The sequence below is a fragment of the Dicentrarchus labrax genome, unplaced genomic scaffold (assembly GCF_905237075.1).
Source record: "Dicentrarchus labrax unplaced genomic scaffold, dlabrax2021, whole genome shotgun sequence".
Classification (NCBI taxonomy): Eukaryota; Metazoa; Chordata; class Actinopteri; family Moronidae; genus Dicentrarchus; species Dicentrarchus labrax.
In genome coordinates, this window is record NW_026136719.1 from 3886440 (window position 1) to 3909949 (window position 23510).

General features: G+C 41.4%; 1 protein-coding gene across 21 annotated transcripts in view; it reads right to left on the minus strand.

Annotated features, from left to right (window-relative positions):
• ppfia1 (PTPRF interacting protein alpha 1) overlaps positions 1-23510 on the minus strand; it is a 41626-nt gene that overhangs the window by 12070 nt on the left and 6046 nt on the right. For 13 of the 21 annotated variants that reach the window (XM_051378689.1, XM_051378695.1, XM_051378703.1 and 10 more), the window contains exons 3-17: positions 14039-14140; positions 13090-13254; positions 12861-12935; positions 10799-10900; positions 9653-9886; positions 9302-9448; positions 8533-8667; positions 6831-6872; positions 5302-5385; positions 5070-5201; positions 4785-4847; positions 4532-4611; positions 4282-4444; positions 3146-3369; positions 2808-3039 (exon numbers count right to left, since the gene is read on the minus strand). In XM_051378689.1, the coding sequence (XP_051234649.1) occupies positions 2808-3039; positions 3146-3369; positions 4282-4444; positions 4532-4611; positions 4785-4847; positions 5070-5201; positions 5302-5385; positions 6831-6872; positions 8533-8667; positions 9302-9448; positions 9653-9886; positions 10799-10900; positions 12861-12935; positions 13090-13254; positions 14039-14140 (1980 nt within the window). The remainder of the gene's footprint in view (positions 1-2807; positions 3040-3145; positions 3370-4281; positions 4445-4531; positions 4612-4784; positions 4848-5069; positions 5202-5301; positions 5386-6830; positions 6873-8532; positions 8668-9301; positions 9449-9652; positions 9887-10798; positions 10901-12860; positions 12936-13089; positions 13255-14038; positions 14141-23510) is intronic. The other 8 variants (XM_051378709.1, XM_051378706.1, XM_051378698.1 and 5 more) reach the window with 3 other exon arrangements.

The window sequence follows — 23510 nt, forward strand, 5'->3', positions numbered from 1 at the left end:
AGAGGAAATTGAGGGGGTGAGCAGAAAATTAATTTAATCACCCAAAATGTTTCTTTTATTCTAGGATCTTCTTATTTAGGAATTGGAGGACATTTTGATGAGTTTTGCAGATGCTCTGAAGACAGATGTGATATTTTACAAAGGAAAGATTAAAAACTATGTTGCGGCAGACAGTTGTTTCTCAGACATTATCTGCCAAACTAAAAGCAGTACTCCGTTCATGTCTAATGTTTTACAGCCCTAGTTCAATAGACTTAATTGAGGGTATAAATCACTCACTCTCAGCAGAACAGCGTGCCAGCTTTATACTACAATAGTTCCACAACAGTTGGATTAAACAAAAAACGCTCTGCAATCAAGCCAATGCATGATGACTTCATTTTTTATTTTTAACATCAACAAATATGACCTTTCTCTCAAAGAAATCATGCAGGGACTGAACACATGCAGGTACAGCTTGTGCTTGACTTAATTCTTGAAATTGTACGATTACAAATTCCTGAAAGGACTGAATGATGAGTAACACTCCAGCTCCAGTGACACTGTGACATTGTAGCTCCCTGGAACCAACATTTCCACCCCCACTAATGGTTATGTTTTGAAATTCAACGGTGTTCAAAGAATTGCAGCTACAGGGAAGGCGTTTACAAGACTGCAAGCCTCTGAGCTGGACCTACAGTAACAGAAGAGTCATTTCCATAAGTAAACAGTCTCAGTTGTGTGGTACTGCTGAAACAAGGCTCTGTGAGTTGCAGTAAATGTTGTAAATCCAGCATAGCACAGTGACTGTGCAGCAAGCTCCAAGAGACAACATTACCAAACATAGAATAATGAAAGCAGTAGCAGTCTGTTACACAGACCTGTGGCCAAAAACAAAGCAAAGGGAGCCCTGTGCACAGACTACAGCATCAGAGGTCCACAGGTGAGCAGGAGGAGCTCACAGGTGCAGAAGGGGTGTGTGCACTCCAGTTTCTGAACCAAAACAACAATGTTTTTGTTCTGCCAGTATCAGCCATAAAAGCAAATTCTGGTCACCAGAAAGAGGTGTGTCCCTTTCAACTCATTGTTCAAATACTCACATGTATCTAGAATATTGATAAAAGAGCACTGACGGTCATCTGTGCTTTTGTTCATGGGGTATTATCTGAATTTCACACAGAGCTCAAATGAACCACATGATGAGATTCTTTCTTCAAGGTTTACGCCTGTTTTTGTCTCGCTGCATCCCAACAAACCTCCTGTGAAGAACTTTTCACAACAAAGTCTATCCCAGATCAATGGAGCTGGCAACAGCCAGTGTTTACGGGCTTTTAGTGTAACCAACAGATATCCACAAAACAAACAACGGATATCTGGGCCAGTCCGATTAGAGAACGACAAAAAATGTCACATTTCAGCTCCCCTCTATAACCAAATATCTGCACATGAAATGTCGTCAGACAACAGCTGATGGGTTAGGAGATTTTAGCCAATGCCTTCCACCTCTTTTGCTCTCAACACAGACTGTTTGCTACCAAAGCCCGCCCAAAAACCAGAACGCTTCCTATGCCAAAATCTTGTACATTAATCCTGGAAAGGCATTGGACTATATGAAAATGTTCACGGTTATCTTGGCCATACACAATATATTATCATGATAATCATGAAAATATACTTCATAGTTTTAAAAATGGCACTAAAACATACTGGAATCCCTTCACATTTATTTATTTATTGCATCACAGATAGGAAACTCATGATGATTATGAAAGATGTGGGCTCCCCCTTAAAATCCCCTCCAAATTAAATCAGGAAAACAATATAGGAGTGCATGCTGCAAGCTAGAGAGCTTTTTCCAAATCAAGCCATGTGAGGATATTCACAATTATCCCAATTCACTATGTGCGATAATATCGTATCTGGTCCCATCCTAATCCTGGATGAACCTACAGCTCTTTTAAATGCCAACTAGACAGGTTTAATGAGCAAGAGGTGTCTGTATGTTAACGAAGAGCTGACCTCAATGTGCTATAACACCCCTCTGAGGCTGAAGTCTTATGTTTCTTCATCTATTTATCTATTCTATTAGAAGTCACCTGATTTAGTTGCAGTTTGGTTTCTAGTTTCATAAACAAGCTCTTTCTTCCCCAAAAAATGATATTCACATTTATTCTAGGAGCAAAGTTAAGCATTTAGCACACAATGGGGGGAAAAAGGCTTTTAAATGTCCTGTGTGTATCTTGAGAGGAAACAAGGAACAGAAAAGAAAAGAGAGGAGGAGGAGGAGGAGGAGGACGACTGCACCCATCCAAGGAGATGAGGAAGGGAGCTGTGGAGAGATCTAGCGGTACCTGAAAGTATGGTGCACAGCTATAGGCTTGAGGGGGAGGACTGAAGCCAGTTGCACCATAGGGCAGGTAAGTTACTGTCTGCTGGGAGAGGGAGCTCTGGATGATGTAGGGGTCATAGCAATAATGCTACGGGCAGCGGGGCAGTTACATATACACATGGTTACATACTCTCATGCATCCACGCAAAATAAAATGTTAGTGCACTAATCACACTGGTGAGAGGAGACAGCATAAAAACACATATTCAAAGTGGAGACAAGCAAGTTATAATATATACGGAAGAACATAAACTGTTAGATCTAAAACTACAAGACGACAACAAACCAAAACACCAACCTGAAAATAATTACAACTGAAACTACAATTATGACTTATTGGACTTTTGTAATGACAGGAATCAGTGCTAGTGTTTCCTGAGGCATTAATGCACTCGTATGATCCTGTCTGACCAACTTATTCAAGTAAAGGAAGTGTTACCAAGGTCATGACACCCATTCGGTCCAGTTCTCTGTTGGGGCTGCGGGGAACGCGTCTGGGCGTGGAGTGGCCGGAGCCTGGGGGTGAGCCGCCCAACGAGGAGCCCGCACACAGTGACGGAGGGATGGAGCTCATTGAGCGGAAACGTCCTCCCAGGCTATCGCCGCTGCCCACCCGGCACTCAATCTCCTCTGCCCGGATGGCTGTGCTCTCCTTCTCCTCCTGGATCATTCTGCAGCGATAAAAGGAGGGGGGGAGGTGGTGAATTTAAATTAAAGTTTCTGATTAAAAACATGAGGCATGGTTTTGGTGTTTGGTGGCTATGCAGCTGCTGGTACCTGATTTCATTGTTGATAGCATCCAGCTGCTCCTGCAGCATTAAGGCGAGGGTCTGTGCGTCAGCCTGGCCACCAGGGGACAGCAGGTCCACCGAGCTGAAAATCGTCTCTCGGTCCTCCTCCAAGTCTGAAGCATCCATGTCACTCTCAAAGGCCTGAGCAACATTTGCCAGCACGTTGGCCTGCTGCATGCGCTCCCACTCCTGCTCATTCAAAGTCTGCACCTGAATGAATCCATACAGGAACAAAACAGGGAATGGAGAGAAAATGGAGGGAGAGATAAAGATACCAAGAGTATTCAGACACAGAAAGCGGACATTGAAAGTAGAATAAGGATATCGTAGGGAGAGAAGGATAAAACAGACACAGAAAGCAACAGAGAGATAGAGAGAGGTTAGCTGCATTTATAATGTATTTGTCATTAATGCACCACACATAAACTGTCACTGTCATCTCCACCACACTGACTTACATGTCGCTGATGTCCATTGTGGAAGCAAACAGAAAGAAATGGAGAAGAAGAAAATCATCAGACAGAACTCAAACATTAGACTGAAACAGGTAGAGGAAGGAAAAAGGCACACGATACGAAGAACACGTGTTATGAGGAAGACAACACGAAAATCACTTAGGGTTGGGTATCGTTTAGTTTTTTCTGAAACCGGTGATAAAATTACTTTTTAAAGAAGGTTTTTCTTTTTATTGTTAAGGCAAACTAATAAAAAAAACAGTAATTTAACACTAAATACCAGATATTCTCAGTATTCTACAATCTCCAGCATCAAACGTCAGCAATACTTTAGCAGAAACATTAGCATTAGCTATATATTACATTACATTTGCTAAGCTGTCATCATCATCATCCATAATTTACCCATCAGAGATACGTTACTGAGGCCAGGGACACCTACACTGCTCAGATCTGCTCAGCATCATGGGTCGAGTACAGTGCATCCCTCTGCTTTCAAGTGTGTTCTGTTCGTTTCCAGATGTTTTCCCCTCTTTAAACGCAGCTAGCTAGCTAACGGTAGGCTACCTGCTGCCAGAGCCACGTAGAGACAGTTGCTGCTGAATGTTAACTTCGCTACCCAACCCTAGTGTTTAAACAATTAATAAACAAGTAAACATCAGATGACCTGGGGGCTCACCTTGGATGGCTCGTCCCGGAGCGCTGCCATCCGTCCTTTTTGAGGCCGTCTCAGCACAAGAGCGCTGCCATAATGGTCTGAGTTACTGTCCATCATTGAGGAAGCCGACACTGGATACCTGAAATCTGGAGTGCTGCCCAGCTGAGACCGACTGGAAAAGCACATTAAAAAAAAATCAATCAGAAAGACTCTGAGGGGTCAGGGGTTAAAACTGAACTCTACCAGTTAACTGGCTTACCCATGCAGTAAGGAGTTACTCCTGCTTCTACCCTGCTCGTTCTCTGCCCTCATGGTCTCAATCTGGATCAGGAGCTGCTCCTATAGGAGAGGACATTTACAGATATAGTGAGAACTTGGTGGAGATACAAAGTCTGAAGCACTAAAAGAAAAACACCATCATTGCTTGTGTTTAAAATAATAAAAACACCTTACAGGAATCCCAAATTCTCCCCAAACACACAGAATCAGGGCGGGACTAAATGATGCCTCACCTTCTCATGGTGAGACTCCTCAATCAACTTCTTGGTGTGCTCCAGTTCTCTTATGAGGGCATTCTGAGGAGAGAGAAATAAACTGACACACTGGCAAATAAACAATGACTGAGCTACTAACCATGCACCATCATATGATGTAATTACCAACTAGTCATGGGACACACACAGTAGACGAACCACAAATATTTATCACAGAGAAGAATTCAGTGCCTGCCTCTTTGCTAGCCAACTTCCAACTATAAATCTTCACTGCACCACTGATCACATGTATGAATTATTCACCTTATCCTCCAGAGCAGACATCCTCTCTTTGAGGTGAAGCTGGAGTCTCTCGTTGGACTCTGAAAGGAGCTTGTCCACCGTCTCTGACAGACGCTTGTTGTGCTCCTCATTCATCTTCTCTCGCTGTCGTGCCTATACAAACAGAAAAACAACATTTTTAAAAAGGTACACGTCAAGACTACAGCAATAAAGCTGCGAGGAAAAGGCCTCGTGTAGCGGTCCCTGTTCTCACCCTGAGCAGTTCCTGGTTCTTCTCCTCCAGCTGGGCCTCCAGCTGCTTCAGTCTCTCCTCCACATTGCCGTGGCGTTCCTCTGCCTAAAAATGGGGAACAATAACAAAACCCTTCATCTTTTCTGTATTAAGCTATCCAAGTGTCTCAGTTCATTCATCCTCTCAGAGCTAATGAGTGTCTCTAGTGCTGGGCTTTGATTTCTCCTAGAGTGCTTTGTCATCCATTCTGGAGAAGGACCTCGCTGAGAAAAGGCCTAAGCTTGGCCCTGTTTGAGGTTTTGGGTGCAAAGTCCAAATCCTTCAGAAGGATGGGGCCACCAACACGAACAGCCTGGGAAGCAAGCGCCTACGAGTTACAGCTAGAGGTTGGAGAATCATGCAGCAGCTGCATTAGGAGAGGACAACAAAGCGGCACGACAGCAGCCAATACTTCCCATAATGCAAATCTACCACACAATCATCACGGCTCTACCAAGGACCACAGGCATGTTTATGGGAATAATGATTACGGGCTCAAACAATGGTTAAAGGGTAACTTTGACATTTTTTAACCTAAACTTTTGTTTCCAGTGTCATTGTGTCTAACTGACTAATGGGGACAACAATTTATGAAATTGGTCCATTATTGAGCGAGAGTGCTGCAATCTTTCTGGGATCTTTCCATGATGTTGTCAGACACTTATCTGAGTCCGTCAGTGGCAAAAACAAGCACTTTTAGTGGGCGTACTTAGACAACGCACATTGGCCCACAGGATCACACTGTAACCCGTTTCGTGGTTCTTTCAGTGCTCTCACTAAATAGTGGACCAAATTCAACAACTGATATTTCTGTTACTCACTTTGACATGGAAACAAACATGGGGAAATAAGGTTGAAAAAATACAGAGGTTACCCTTTAATTCAATATTTCATCTGTAATTAGCCATGTTGAAAAATATATCCAGTGTTTAATAGCAGATATCATCAGTCTGTTGGCTCTTAATTACATAAGGACCAATAGACTGGTAAACATCTTTCTGTGGTACAGCCTGTTCCAGTTCTCAGTAGCTCTAATGGGCAGGGTCTCCTTTGAGCAGATCAGCTGGCACTTCCTGTTTGTGTTAGACACCAAACATTAGGGTTTTCTGTTTGAGAAAAGAGGAGAAGTACCAGCATGACGGCCTGAGCAACACAGCTCACTAGCACATAAAGCACAAACACACAGGCGTACAGGGGAAGGTCATGTCAGGGCCACCAGGTTTCAGGCTCAATAAGATATCACAGCAGTTTGATATATAATCTGAAACTGCTCTTAACCAGGCACACACTACAACTGATGTCAGAGATGTTGGTGAGTTTTGTTTGTAATGTTTTACTATTTTAAGAAATATACAATCATTGTTTTACAGTAGTTATGTAAAAATTAAATAAATAGTACCATTAGTTTCTATTGGCCTGGTTAAGTTCAGTAACAGAACTGAACTGAGAGTGTTTCAGTATCCAGGAGGACGGGTTGAACGGGTTAAGCTCTGTGAGTGAAGCTGATCTACCTTCTTCTGAGTCTTAGCGCCTTTAGAGCCACACAGAACACACTAGGGGTTAGACAAGGAGGTGGTACGGGCAGCGTGAAGACCACACAAAAACAGACCATGACAGACAGACAGAAAGAAATGAGAAAGAGGAGAAAACATGGTTTGCTTTTAATCTGAACTTTAGCACAATTAAAGTGTTTGGAGGGAGAAAATGGACAGATGCTGTAGATTCAGCAACACAAAGTGACTTTAATGACTGTCACTTCAATTTCTAGACTTGAAGACAGAAGAGGGTAGACAAACAGATGACATAGTGTGTTATAGTGTGTGAGTAATAGTACAATGAGGGATCTTATATTAGACTGAACATAGACTGATAATTGTGCTACAAGCTCCTCCAAGTATGAGAGGGTGGAGAAAAGAATGGATGATTTAAGTAGGTGTGTTGGAACTGCATGGGGGCAATATTAAAGAAATACCGAGGTATTTCTTCTCCATCTGTCTCTCTGCCATGTTCCATATAACAAATATGTGGCTTAAGCTCTAGAAAGAGTCAGGATAATTAAAACTGCATGGAGGAAACAGTTTAGATGACAAAAACCTCTACAAACATGACAAAAACAAAAATACTAATAATAATAGTATCTTTGTTTTTGTCATCATAAATATGTTTTTTTATTAGTTTTTGTCGTTGCAAAAATTAAGTTGATGAAAACTATGATTAGCCAAAAAAGTTCACACTGCTTTGTATGTCCATGTCCTCTGCAGAGTTTAATCTGTTTCTTCTGTTCTGGTTTTCCTTTTTGTGCAAATATGGAAAGTGTGTGTGTCGTTCTAGAACAGAGTAAATAGACAAAACTAAGTACTGAAGTAATCACTCAAAAGATGTAAAAAGAGACACCGGCATCTGCTTGATAAACTACAAAAGCGTCAGATGAGAATAAGAATGAATGCTAACTTAAACTTCAGAGATGTACTGTGAGCCAGTTCTGATACTAATAAGGTGCTAAATAGCCTGCGCAGCAGCAGCATGTGTTGTCCAGGACAAAGATTCAAACTATAAATGGACAAAAACATGAGCCAAATCTCTAAAAATAGGTCCCTGTGGATATTTGAAGTAACATAAACAATGGCTTCCACAGAAGTTTCCGCGAGAGCTCCCAGTCGTTGCAATGTAAAGGAACTGAGGTAACGTCCTGGTGACGTTATGTGTGCTGGTGCCTACTGTATGTTTAGGTTTGGATCAGTTAGATGAATGCAGTTTTTAGTTAGTTCATATTAACTCATTTACCTCAACAGATAGAAAATTCTGACCCTTTGATTGAATCTTCTATTTGTCTAAGGCCTCTGATTACTTCTACCCCACTGACATTACTAATCAACATGTGAGAATGCTGGTTAGCATTTCATTAAATGTATAATATGTAAATTAGGGGTCTCTCTTATTTTAAAATCACCATTGCCAATTGAAATCTATCTGATGTGACTTCCTCGCACTCCTGCCGCCGTGTAAACAGGAAGTTATAGCAACTAGAGGTAAGAAGAAATGCACCGTTGCTGAAAACAATGGGATTAAAAGTACACAACTCAACATAATATGGACTATGTTCCATCGAGTCTTTTTTAGACACTTTAATGCAGAAATGTTCAATATTACTCGACCATAAAAAGAAGTTAAAAAAAAAGGTTGGTTGAGAGGTACACAGGCCGGTGCTAGTACCTTTGTGAGGGCAGCTACTCTTTGGGCTAGCTCTGCTTCCACCTCAGGCAGAGTCTCTGCCTTGCGGATGGTCTGCTGCAGCTTCTGCTCAGCCAGCTCCAGCTTCTCTTGGAGTTGCCGGTTTCTGTCCTCGGTCTACAACAAACAAACCAAGAGCAAACAGTCATTAGCAAGCATGTTAAAGACTTGTCTGTGCTACATCCTGGCCTTAGGGTTAGTTCTCAGTTCAAGGTGAAGAGAGTGGCAAGAAATAAGACTGTAGGTCAGAGAGAGAGAGGGAGAGGGAGGGAGAATAAAGAGAGAGGGGATAAGTAAGGGTGGGGTAGGCAGGAAGTGAGGAAGAGAGCATTCATAATGACACAAAGACAGACAAAACCCACAAGAAAAGAGGAGAGAGAGATGTCTCCATCTCAGTGAGTACATGTAAAGAAACAAGCCAGTGTCTTTGAGGCTTCTCATTCACTGCCTGCTGTGCTGGTCACTGTGTGAATACAGCAAGAATTCATTAGCAGGGGTTTGAGAACTGCAGGCCATTCCTGCTGGAAGACAACTCTGACACTCAAAATCAACACGTCTTATCTACTCTAAGTCAGATTATAACATGGAGATGTTAGGGTTGTGATGAGATACGGGATGTTAAATGATGCAGGAACTTAACGGCTAAAACATGACTGCATCAGTCAAGTAAACTAAAAGGCTTCAGTAACTCTGAATCAGCAGTTACACTCAGTTAGTTTGAATATGTTTAATCAAAGAGCTTTGGGCCTACTTGTCTGAAGAGGGAATCCTTGTTGGCCACTTCATTCTCCAGCTTGTCGTTCAGGTCGTGGACGGAGGTAGCCTCCCGCTGAGCTGCCAGGTAGCGCTTCTCCAAGGTGGTGATCCTCTCCTCCATGTCTTCCTTCTGAGCCATTGACTAAACAAACATAATTTGCATTAGTGTCCTCAGCCTTTGTGACCAGAACCTACTGTTCTGCAGTGCACTGTACATATATAGCATTATATGCATTTAAGTATGGTGATTTCATCAGTTGAAAGACGCTAACAGGGCCATAAAACATTGAAAGGAATGTTTTTAAAATCAGGGTTAGGGTTACCAATAGTCCCCATCCCTCACTACCTCTCTCAGGTCTCTCTGTAGCCGCGTGTTCATGTCTTCGGACTTGATGAGGTCCTTTCGGGCCGTGTCCAGGTCCTCCTCTAGCTCATTGATGCGTGAAACCATAGCAGCCATGCGCTCCTTCATCTGGCCCAGATCAGCCGTCTGACGGTCCACCACCTCCTGGAGCTCACCGACCTTCCCGAACACAGGCCCCGACTCCTCCTCCTGACTCAGCGAACCATCCGATGACCGCTGCGGGTCAATTAACAGAACTGTTTTAGCAAGTGCACACAAGATGTACAGAACACACACGTAGGACTCAAAAGATTAACACGAAAACACTGAAGTAAAATGGAAGAAACTGGAATTTGGGAGGCAGCAAAGCAAGCTTTAAAAGAGGTTTCTTCATAGTGTATACGGTATGTATATGTTCCCCAAACATCAACTAAATAGACAAAAAAAAGAGTCCAAAGAGTTAACTTTGGACATTAATATATGTGATGTCGTCGTTTGTGCCACTCTGGTTGCTGATTTTACTCTGATCAATCCATAACATTACATCAAACGCTCTGACTCCGCGTTTGAAAGACAAAACATTCACATAAATTACAGTTTACCTGTTAAGTTTGTTGTCATTTTACATTTGGATCAAACCTCTTATTACACATGATGATAATGTGAGTCATACTATGAATTAGAATCTCACACTTACTCTATACCAGCTGCTCCTTAAGCACTGATGAATTGATGTCAGAGTATTATTTTAAGCCGAGACATACTGCAGAACAAGCTGTCAGCAGTAACCTGGTCTGTTTCCAGCCTGCCCACCTATTCCACTATTTGCATCTTGTCCGTGCGTGTACGTAGATGGCAAGGCATAGTACAGCTTATCTTTGTATGCCAGGACAGAAATGTTCACATTATCTCAATAAATAGAAAAAGAGAAGGAATACAACGTCCACTAACACACCAATGCATGTTTACATTATTAACCTGTAGAGTTAAAGCTTATCCTTATTTGCATAAACAATTTGTAATTGTGTTTTCGTAATTAGTCTTATATCATCAACTGAACAGATGCCAGACATTTGTCACACACAAGCAACTGCGGCCTTGTCACCCGCTTGGCTTTCACATTTCACATATGCTGCTGAGTAACCTCACCTTGCCATTAGTGCTTGGTGTGTTTTCAGAGTTGTGGTTGACCTCGCTGGTTCCATCTGCCAGCCCTCTCTTCTGGCTGTTCTGCTCCCTGAGGTAAGCCAGCTAGAGAAATCACCAGTTTGTTAACACCTTTGCCAGTCATTCATTTGCTGGTGATAACCATCTAAACACTTATCTGGTTAACCACTTACCCAAAAGAACTAAACTAGTGTGCTTCCTTTTATCATTTGTGATGTTATTTTTTCTCACTAAAGCAAGTACTGTGTGTCTGTGTGTGAGTGAGTGTGTGTGTGTGTGTGTGTGTGTGTGTGTGTGTGTGTGTGTGTGTGTGTGTGTGTGTGTGTGTGTGTGTGTGTGTGTGTCTGTGTGTGTGTGTGTGTGTGTGTGGGAGAGACATACAAAGAAGTGTAGCTAGCAGCTCTGAATGCCCAGAGCCTTGAGTTCAGACCACAACTATTCTGGTTGCAAACTCCCATGAATCAGCTGCAGTATGTAATATACTCTCTGCCACATGGCCAAAAAGAAGGAAAACAAAACAGCAAAAAGCTGCCTTGCCTTAGGAAGTAAGGTTGCTAATAAAAGCAGTGGCAAGCGGTTGATTTTATGTGTGTGCTGGTGTGCATGCGCGTGTGTGGTCCCAGGCTGATTCCAAGGAACAAAAGATGACCGTAGCATGAAGAGCTGTAGCATGAAGCAGGGAAGAAATCTAGGACACTTCCCCAAGATCCTCTGGGCCTTTTGTCAATCTTAATCTCATTCAAGACACAGTGGACCAGAGCCTCTTCCTGCCTTTGCATTCATGTGAACATGTGTATGTAAGAGTGGTGAATCTCTCTTAGATTCAGGGTTAAATTACTACTCAATGTATGTATAAGGACTGGAACAAAGTACAATTCAGAGCCATCAGGAGAAACGCTAAGTTGATCTGTTGATCACTTGTTTTTAAAAAGGGAGTCAATTTGTTTGCCAGCGCCTCCTGATGTAAAAACCTCTTTAGAATATCTATTATCTAGTATAAGGCATTGATTCTAGCAGGCCCACTCTGACGTCATGTCTGTGCCGCTGTTCTGGTCCATCCTCCACGCTTCTTCATGCCCCACCAGAGAGTTTCTATAGACGAGTGTTTAACCTGCCAGACTTTGTTAACTTTGCTAACTAGTGGCTAACTAGTTAACTTTACATAGTTAAATTGTTCCCCTTTAGTCTGTTTTCCTATGATTGGGAGTCTGCACAGGGTGTTGCTTGTATTCTCCATGGAGCAGAGCGGAGAGGCGCTTCTGGGATGCTTCTAAAACACGCTGCGTCGCTTCTAAAGGAATCACAGGAATTAGAACGGCTGCGATCAGCTCTGGCGGCGCTGTCGCAGCCAGAACGTACTGTCCGGTAGAATGGCGCTTCAAGATAACAGCATAGCTAGAGCTGCTTATTAAAACTACATGTCAGACCGTCTCTCCAATCAGTTTGTGTAAGCACAGATAAATCAAAGGAGCACATTCTTCATTCCTACATCTTGCATGCAATCAGTTTGGGTCCCTGCATTTCACTAACGCATGATAATAAACATTCACTTTAGATTCCTGTCAACAACAACACCCTGAATAAAATCCTTACATCAGTGCATTTGGAATATTTGACTTGCTGTTTCAAATATAATCTACCAATAACCCTGTTTTATTGAAAGAATTAAAAAATGGGGGCAACCAGGTCGTACTCTGTTGAGCTTCCCAGTATACACGTACGCACAAATTCTGCCCCAGTAACAGAGACAGACAACGGTGGGAACCATCTGTTTTGTATTTTTTTCCACAGTTGAGTTGGCAATGTTCAGTTTGGTGTTAAATTTAAGCCTAAATGTATCTTTCATCAGGTGCACATTAGCTAAGCATGAAAAAAGCTGAGAATAAAAATTGTACTACTACTTTAGGCTAATCAAGTTGTTTCAGGTAATAATCCTACATCCTGTGAATGCAGTGTAAACTGGTTTATTGATATTGTTGTATGGAGTTGGAGGTTGCAATTCATTTTTTTTCTCTTCAGTTATTTTCATTTTATGTTTGCTTACTTCTTTGTGCGAGATGGTGAGCTGTTCCTCCAACGCGCTGCATCTTTCCAAGGCAACGCGTAGTCGCTCCCTCACCTAGAAAATATGTGACACAGATGTAAACAAACCTGTTCCAACTTCTCCCCCATCCCAATATCTGTAATGCATATGTTAACAAGTACACATATACATTTACACACACACACACACACTTCATTCACTCATTTCAAGCACTGACACACAGCCGTACCTTCTCATCGAGGGCTTTGTGGTGTTCAAAAAGTGACTTAAGGGCTTTGAGGACCTCCACTTCACTTGAGACTCCTGCTGGAGACTGAGCCTGTCTCTTCACCACTGTCATCCTCAGACTACGCTCATGGCGAGACACCAGGCACTCCAAGTGCTCCAACAGGAGCTAGACACACAAAAGTGACAGTGTTGGCAGGTTAGAAACCCATCAGGATAAAACTGCAAATGCACATTTGCGACAAAGTAAAGAATGTGTGGTGCAGAGAAACCTCTCCAACCACAATAAACGACCATACAACTGTTGTTTCTATTGGTGCTTTGGGGAAACTGTGATTAGTTTAGTTCTGTTGCATTGCTGTAAACATGTTATTTCTGCATTCATAAACCTGAGGTGTGTTCAGGTAGGTTGATGCAATATAAAATGTTTCCATTCTTTAAATTTAAGTTTTCTCCACCTTCTCCTCTGTTTAATCCTCTGCTGAATCCATGTCCAACTATAAGTAATACTTTCCAATTACTAGCCTTGCATGACAAACCAACACTTTTCACTACACCATTCTGAGTAAACAGGTCAGAGACAGTACAGACTGATAACACACTCATGGAGGTATGGTCTCAGCACAAACAGCTGTCTGTAATGAAATTTATTGTCAGTGGTTGAAATATTTTAATGATTGTGCAATTTGCAACGCCCACAACTTGTGACAATGGTTTGGATTATAGGATAGAAGCTGATTTGTCAACCAGTGTTATGACAACCATCTATATCCAAAACAGAATCACACAGGAATTTGACAGGGATTTTACAGATGAGGGTGCAACTTAACTTTCTTCATCAATGGTGGAAAGTGGATGTGTAATACTACTTTGTTGAGAGACTGTTTGTCCTAAAAGATTGACAATGTGTGTGTGTGTGTGTGTGCGTGTGAGAAGCAGCACATTATACTAACCCGCGTGTTGTTTCTCTCCGCCTTCAGCTCTGCAATCTCCTCCTCCTTCTCCAGAAGCTGCTCCCGGCACACGTTCACCTCCTTTGTTAGTGCAGCAAACTCCTAGAATAGAAATGTGCAAATACAGTAACATGTAACCGCTACTTACTAAGCTCAGTTTTCTCTTTCGGCTCTTTCTGTGCTTGACAACGATTAAAAAAAAAAAACTGATGGTGATGTGGAGGCAGAGAGCTAGCATATTTAAAAGTTCTCTAAATCCACTGCAGCAGTCTAACATCTGTTGCTAAAAAGGTACAGTGAGACAGCAAGCAGCGTATGTGTTCTGTTTTTTGAATGGCCAGCTGTAACTCTGCCACCATGGCTACCGGCTTTATCTGATCCTAGTAACAACCCGTACAATATACTAAAGGTTGCTGCTCTCCACCTACTCTAATCGCATCCTCAAACAAGAGCAGGTTGGGGTTTAAAATAGGACATTTTCAGCAATATGGGATGATAAATATAGCAAGTTTAGCATCATTAGCATTGTTTACTGGTCCAGACCAGATCAGACTTTGAAGCTCATGTTGCTTCAAGAGTTGTTCACTGCTTGGGTAAAGATACCAGTCGCTTTCCTCTGCGTCAGTGTTACTCTGCTTTTACTCCTTTTCCCTTTACCATTAGCTGTTATTTTATATATTATTTATTATTATTATTATAATGTTATTTTCGATTCGGTCCTGAGGACAATATCAGACAGTAGAAAATATACAGTAACACACAAACTGGAAGAAGAGAAAAGAAAGATAAGTTGGTCAGAAATCTGGGAATTCAATATACTGCCACTCCACTCTCAGAACAGACCTCACATTACTCACATCTTTCTAAAGGTTCCCTTCAAACAAATGCAGTTGTACACACACACACACACACACACACACACACACACACACACACACACACACACACACACACACACACACACACACACACACACACACACACACACACACACACACACACACACACACACACACACACACACACTTGCTTTTAGGGATTACATGCATGGTTGGACCTAAAGAATGTGCCATCCTGATTTTTTGCCCTTCGAAAACTAGCACAGGCACCCTGAGTGGCGAGGCCTTCTTGCAACGTTTCCGAGGGTGGGAGGTGTGTGTGTGTGTGTGTGTGTGTGTGTGTGTGTGTGTGTGTGTGTGTTGTGTGTGTGTGTGTGTGTGTGTGTGTGTGTGTGTGTGTAGGGCCGGGGGGGGTGTTGCTGGAACTGATCGTTCTTTTCAGTCACTACCACAACTATTCTCTCTTCTCTTCACTCCAGCCTCTGAGCTTTTCCAGCGACTGGCACAGACTCTAAAGGAGTAAGTGGGAGTTTCCTATTGGCTACGACCAAGGGCTCCACTGTCTGCTGGCCAATCAGAGAGCGTAAGAGGCGGGCCCAGGGCTAATTACAGAGTGGCTTACTTCCTACATTCCAGAGCAGACGCTGAGGTTGAGTTGTACAGCAACCTTAAGCTTTCTCTATGCCTCCATCCGCCATTTACGACCCTCCTCTGTCTCCCTAATGTTCCTGAACATAGCCACAATCATATTTAGTAGAAACAAATAGGACCATTTGGTGCTTGCAGACTTTTATGCTGGAAGTGCGGTTGAAGGATTTAGTGCCGTTAATCAACCCATAGTGAAGCACACAAAAAAGGCTCACTGGCTATCAAACCCAGGGCCTCGATGCAAAGAAATTAGTTATTAAACGTTATAAATTATCCACAGCACCGTTGCTGCAGACTTTTATTTACTGCTCTAAAATGATTGTATTCATTATACTGAATAAGAGCAATAACTTCCCAAAAGAACATTAGTGCGCTACATGGTTAAAAAAAACTGCACATGCACAAAGTACTATAATATTAGACACAGTCTTACTAAATGATGCAGCCACTTACATATATGGGATAATACAGCCACCATATAAACATAAAGATAATAAAATGTAGATAAATATGGAACAATTTAATACAACAGGCCAGAAATAAACACCACCCTTATTATATTGTCTTCCTCAATCATGCTGTGTGCTTTTGAAGGAGTCGAGACGAGTAAAGACATCAAGCTTCAAATTTGAGTGTTCGTTTGCTCAATACATTTAACAGTTTAATCCCCAAATATACATAAATCCTAAATATGCAGATTGAATACAGTAGAATCATAAGCTCGTACACATGCAAACGCAGCCATGGGCATTCAAGCCTGATCCTATTTCTCCCTGCAGCAGGGGAAACTGGCGTACGGCTCAGCAAGTGTAGATGAGCGACATGCTGGTTAGAAGTGGACTGAGCTGCTCTGTAAGCCTTCGAACAGGGGAGGGGATTAAGGGGGGGGTACACGAATATGTGTGCCAACCTATTAAAGGAACAGTGTACCAAAACACAGAGGAACACGCTAAAGCTTTTCAGGGATAACTGTACTCTGCGCCGTAGTTTTCTGCATCCAACCTCAGCCGGGAAGAACATCCCAGCACCTCTGTACCTTCACACCAAGACAAGAGACTCATTACGGTATTAGAAAACAATAAAGAAATGAGCCTGATTGGGAGTGAGTACAGGAATGGCATCTAAGAGTCAATATTCAATACAGTAATAAGTTTTTTTCCTCTGTTGAATGTAGTTTGAATACAATATAACATACAGATATTGTATGGAGACATTAGCTGTTCATTTTAAACAGATTTCCAATTTCAAAAGAAAATGTAAATCTAGTTTGTTCCATATTTAATATTATGTGTTTGTACTATAAAACAGAAAAATACACTAATTTTAGTTAGACGGTAGCAATTAAATCCAAGGAAAGGAGCAGAACTAAGATAATTATTGTTCGGCTCTTAATTCTGATATGTGCAAGCAGAACTTAATATGGGCAAAAAATATCTTTTGACAACGCCTTTTATTTGTTGGCAGATGAGTTAGAAACACTGCAGGAGAGGAACAGACTTCACTGCGGCTCTGGAAACGCTGCAGAAGGGAAGGAGATCAGGAAACGGTCAGACTCCTCTCTGTTATGTCAATAGTAAGGACAGGAATGTAACACAAACTCCTAAATGCAGCATACTTGATAAGGGTAAATGTGATTAAGTGGACATGTTAACATTCATCATCATTCCATACCATGTCATGTCTACCCTCCCTGCTGTAGAGCTGCAAGAATTAGTCGATTAATCCGCAAGTTGTCAATTATAAAATAACCTTTTTTTATCTATAAATTATTTGGAGTGGACAAAAAGCTTTTTCTGGTTTCTTTTGCCCTGTACATTTTACGTATTTGGGTTGTGGACAACACAAGCTGTTTGAGTATGTCATATTGGGTTTTTGGGAAACAGTGATCAACATGAACCAAGCAACTAATGGATTAATTGAGAAAATGATGGACAAATCATTCGTTAATGGAAATAATCTACCCTGTAAACTGCTGCTGGCACTGGTAGTCCATTGGACCGCAGCTGTTCTACACAACACATTGGCAGTCTAATGTTCAAACCTGCACAATACTAATTTATTCAACATTTTGTTTTACCAGTACCAGTACACTTTATGGATTCAGTGCATGGCAGCTGATGAATAGGCTTTAGAATAATCTGTTTCTTTCCAACCACCATACCATCGTCAGACTGTGCTGTATTTGGAGATCGGAACCAATAGGCCTACCTCCTACATAATGACTTTAGCCGTTCTTAAAAGCTTATAGCGTGTGCTGAAATCTGACACTGTGCAGAGGGCATCTGTTCTCCTGGAGGAGGACTCACCGTCAAAAACTAATTAGACACCACAATGGCTCCTATTCAGAGCTGCATCGCCTGCTGCCCAAACACACGCAGACAGGGAGAAAAAGTCAATCTAAAGAAGCTGACCGAATGCTCGTTTGCATCTTTACGTCAAGTCCCTTCCATTAAGAAGATCACTGTGTCCTGTTCAGATGTCTGGCTTAAATTTTTAACAGAAATGGCTTCCTGTGGGGTCCTCACATACATCATTACTACACATAAATGTACAGTTTACACATCCTCTGTTCTTCTCCTCCCCGTAACGCGTGTACAGTCAACATTTTACAACTGAGAAGGACCATTGTGCAAATTTGGAGTCTCTTTCACTACCTCAGCAGTTTGCTTAACTACTATTCAGTGTAACAGAAGAAGAGCGTCATGAGCTCGCCATTCTCTTACACCGTTTGTCACAGTTGACAGACAGATTACATAATGACAGGCGACAGTAACAATACCTTCAGACAGGATGGCAGGTATTTCAGTTGGGTGACATTTACATTCCCAACCATTCTCAATTCTGACTTTGCGAAACAGTTTTTGGTTCTCAACATATTCTGTTAATCGAAACAACAGCAAAAACTGCCTTTATTCAGATTTGGGCTGAAATGAAGAGTCATTTAACAATATGGCACCCACAATTTATAAGCTCCCATTTATAACCTCTGCTACTTGCTGTTTTGCAATCTTTGTGAGGCTTTTATTGTGAAGTAGCGACAGGTTTCTTTAGCCCGGACTAGCTGTTAGCCTACTTAACTGTATCAAAACAGGTGTAAATAAAGATCAGGAAATTGTTCTGCACTTTTTGTATCTGGATCAGTTGTACATATTTCAGGGAGCAACTCCAAACAAAGCTGCAGCCACAGTGAGCTGAGGGTATGTAGAAGCCTTCACTGCAGTCTGGACAACCATCATAACTGACACGTGTGCAGCAGAGGTGGGTTTAAGGTAGTGTAGTAGGTCCAGCTTTTAGGAACGGGATAAGGAACATCAAAAAGCACAATTCTTAAATTCCTGGTTTGTATAAATTGTGAACCGTTTCCAATTCTGAATAAGTTCTCAATACCCAGCCTTGTGAAAATCTAAGAAATCAATAAGAGTTAGTGGAAAGAGTGAAGGAGTTCTTATCTTAGCAGCTTCAGGCTACAAAGAGGTGCTCTTTCACTGTAAAATACACAAAGTGCACCAAGCTGAAGGCACTAGAAATTTATGTGGACACTAAAAACGTTGGGCTGTTTTCAGTTACACCTCTACAGACATGCCTAGTCCTGACGGTGTCTTCTTCTAAGGGCGAGCAGAGAAAGTAACATTAATAAAACCAACTGAACGGACGCGATGGGTCTATATGTTGAACTATAGGGGACGCCAATTAACACAACTGTGTAAGGTAATTTTGTAATGATTAAAGTGGAATTAAATTAAATTGCCTTGTGTCTGCTACTGTATGAAAACCTATTAAGACTGTATACTGATCTAGCTGAATGCCATAAAACTGTACTAAGCTCTGGACATCAGTTCCTCAAACACGCTACAGACAACTCCTTCACAAAAACAAATCCTGCACAGTTAAAGAAAGTTGACGAAGCTTGTAGGAAGTGGACGGCAGAAAGCAGTTTGCTATTGGGCCAAACAGAACAGGAGCATGGCTTCCCTGTCTTCCTCGTGTCTGTTCCCTTTCAAGTTTCTAATTCAGCTCACAGTTGGCAAAAGGCAACACTTGCACTCTGTCACTTTCATGTCACTGCGTAGAACAAGTGGGTCTTTGTCTCCGTCTTACCACTGTGCATTCTCAATTCATGCCATTGTGTCACTGACCAGAATATAGAATTTGGTCAGTGGGGTAAATTGGTCCCTTCAAAATAAGAAAGAAAATATCACAAACAACTTCCAAATGATGTTTATAAATAACAACATCAGCAAGATTCAATTTGGACTTTTGCCACGAAGACACCAAATCACATCCCCAGTACTGAGGTATCTACCTCTATTTTCTTCCTCTTTCACTTCTTGCAGTACGTAACAGTTTCTCATCTTGCACAATAGTTTAGGCCAGATGGGAGGATACGGGACATTTTCAGATATACGGGGTTAAGTTCTGTTCATTACGCACATTGACTGAAGTAGTTCCTGTCTTCACTTCCATTTAAAATGAAATAGATTGCAGACAAAGCACTGCGATCAAATGCATGCAAGCACTCAATCCTGACAGATTTGTTTATAGTGAGAGCGTTCATCTACTGTGTACCTCACTGGAGAAGAAATTACTTAACAAAGTTGTAAAATTGTGTCTATAGACCAGTGTTTTGGTATCTGATAAGCCCTAAAACTCATGGATGTTTACATACAGATAACATTCATTTGGTTAATTTGCTTTTATCCAAATCAACTTACAATAAGTACATTCAAACTCCACAAGAGCTAGACGTGAAATACTGGGAGTGCATCCCTCCAAAATAAACAAGGATTTTTTCCTTGTTTAAGAAATTGGGTTAGTTTGCTGGCACTGTTACTGGAGTCTGTAATGCTGGATTTTCAGCCAGCAGTGTATGATAGGCAGTGATGTGACTTCAATCCACCAATGTGGGACCAGAACAGGAGCCTTGACCGAGACAAGCAGCCACACATTACTCAAACTAACCTCTGTCGACTGTACTTTATCACCTCACTGATACCTGAAGCAACAGGCCCTTGCCTTTTTGCATGGCAGTGTGATTTATGGTCTTAACAACCGTGAAGACCCTTTTAGTAATAAACATGAACCTTTTTCAAACAGTAGTCTCTAGGACATGACATCCCTTATTTACAGGAAGTTATTGGACTGATGTACATTAAGCAGAATGTCAGGTAGAAAATTCTATACAGAAAGACAAGTCAGACTATGCAGTCGCCGCCACAGGACGTCCCATTATCTTATGAAGGGTTCACACCAGCCGTCGGACTCAAACTCTGATCAAACTCTGGTGATCTTAGACCGCTGTCCAGTGAACCCTAGACTGGTTCCTTTCTGGTGTGTACACCATTTGAACCAATCACATGAAGCACACCATGGTAAGTGTTTTCTCTTCCCGTTTTGGTGACTGGTGAATTAGTATCTGTCTTCTGTGGCAAGACTTCCTTAAAATGTCTGCATTATTAAAATATTTCATACCTGCTGTCTTACGAGATGCACATAAGCGCAGCCCTCTAAAGTCTGCTGATATGTGCTCCAGATGTGCGATACAGAGGCAGCGATTTGTTGTCTTTTTACTCGCCAACTGTATGACCAATAATCCAACAGCATCTCCACTAAATTACTTTAGTTTACAATTTCTGGCCTTTGTGAACACAAACAAGACCAGTTGGAAAACTGAAACTATGTATCATTCTCACACTGGTTGGATTCAGGAATTAGACACATCACATCAAATAACTAAAGGTAATCAATGATATCAGTTAGGGGTGGTAGCTGTTCTGTCTCACTAATCTGAATTTAACTTTCCATTAAATTTACATGTTGGATAAAAATAAAATGTTTTTACATGAGAGACATGTGGAAACGTCATTGACACGACAAATCTTCAATGCTGATCCCTCTGCACAAACCAGTTCTTCCACTGAACTCGCACTGAATTGGACTACTAAACTGACAAATGAGAAACTTTGGTGCGTCTGATGATGCCCTGTGGTCTTCACATTTTCTCTTTCTACAAAGTGAGGAGTTAGGGGAGGACAGCAGTTGAGTTTTACTAGACAGTGTGTGTGGAAAAGACATGAATGAAGCTACACTATGCACGTCGCTAACTACTACCACTTCTTTGTCTTTTACTGCCTCAACAATCTTTACAGTAGTTGTAGAAAACAGCTGGAAATTCACTGCCAGCAGACACAAACACACACCCAGTGAAGCCCACTTCAAGCGAAACTATTACAAGCCTTGGCTGACACAGAAGCACAGAAACTGACTTCACCGCAACATGTGGGCCCTAAAATTGGATTAAATCTATCTGTGCACACATTTAAACCTGGGAGTCAATGAGCTATCCACAAGATTACATTGGTTGTGGGAGTGTCGGACCAATTTGGCCTGCACACAGAAACACATACACCAAAAAGAAAAGAAAACAAAAAAGAACAAATAAGCAGCATCCAGCAGGGCACCGTTGGAGTTTGAAGAAGCTGTTGACGTGTGAGCAAGCTGCCCAGGAATGTTTGTGCATTCCTGTCGAAGGGTACTCTCACCAGGAGGGAGGGAACGAGGGAGAAAACTGCACCTCCCCTTTGCCTACCTACTCCAGCCTGAAGACCTGTACTCTCTCCAACGCAGCAGTACAAGATGGCACCAATCACACCTTCTCTTAAGGTTTTTAGGATTGTATCTCAGTGCAGTCATCAGGCTGATTGTCTTGTGGTTTGATATTCAACTTTGGTTTATACATTTTCCAATTATGTTTAATTGAAAATACTTCTTGAAAAGTGCTGTTACTACCACCATTTTGTCTTCAATACACTATTAAATTAAGTCTACAAATTTATATCATCTTGAATGTGAATGAGGTTATCAAATTCCTCTCTTACATAATAATTTCTACAAATTGATTAATATCAAGTGACGACACCCTTAAAGGAGTTTTGGATTGGACAATAAAAGTGTTACTTGGTGTATTAACACCAGATTACAGCTTGTAAAGTGCTTCTACTTTTTTAACAGCTGGATTTTTTTTTTGCCTTCCAGATACAAATCCCAGGAGGGTTGGCAGACGGCCAGATGATCAGCTGACCACACCACAGCAGCGTGCATGCACAAATACAGACACACGCAGCGATGCATATATATATGAACTTTAGTCTGACTAAAGGCCTCGGATACTTCTAAGATCAACAAAAAGAAGAGAAGATGAACATATAGAGTAGAGGACAGAAGTGGATTAGCCTATTATTCTGGCTTCAAGACTAAGATTTCAAACCCTAACAAAAAGGTAGGAAACATTGTCAGTGTTTGACAAATATTGGCAAAATAACTGATGAGAAAATACATTAAAAATGACACCGATTGTAATTTTAAAGACAGGGACATCCATATTAAACCGGCTACTTTGGAGAACACCGGCGGCAGCACCGTGATGACTGCACAGTAAGCATTAAGTCCACTGAAAGTGCTGCATTTTCCATATATGCCACAGAGACATTTATGGGCTTTATGAATGAATTAATTCATGAACTATCTTTATTTACATTATGCTTTTTCACTGCATTATTTTATAAAGACTTTAATGTAAAAAGAATATGTAGGCTAGATAAGAAATGGGATTAAAATATGTTCGCCCTGAAAATAACCTCTTTATTTTAATTGAATAAGACTGCATTTATGTTTCTAGTAGAACAAAACATTAACCTTCATAGTGGAATGTCAATAAATAAATAAAATTATTTTTAATTACAAAAGTTCTGATCAGGAATAGGCAGGATTTTCAACATTAATAGCCAGTAGAAGACATGTTTACATTTGGTAAGCAATTAAAATATGCAATAATTAAGATAGTGGCAATAGAAAGCCTCCAAATTTGGGTTTTTACATCACGCCCCCAGACCCCCGTCGCTGGCTACTGCACATCCTTGTGTAAAGCCCGTAGATGCCCCTCTGTCGACAGGATTACAGCTTTAATATCTTTAGCTTTTAGCCTGAAT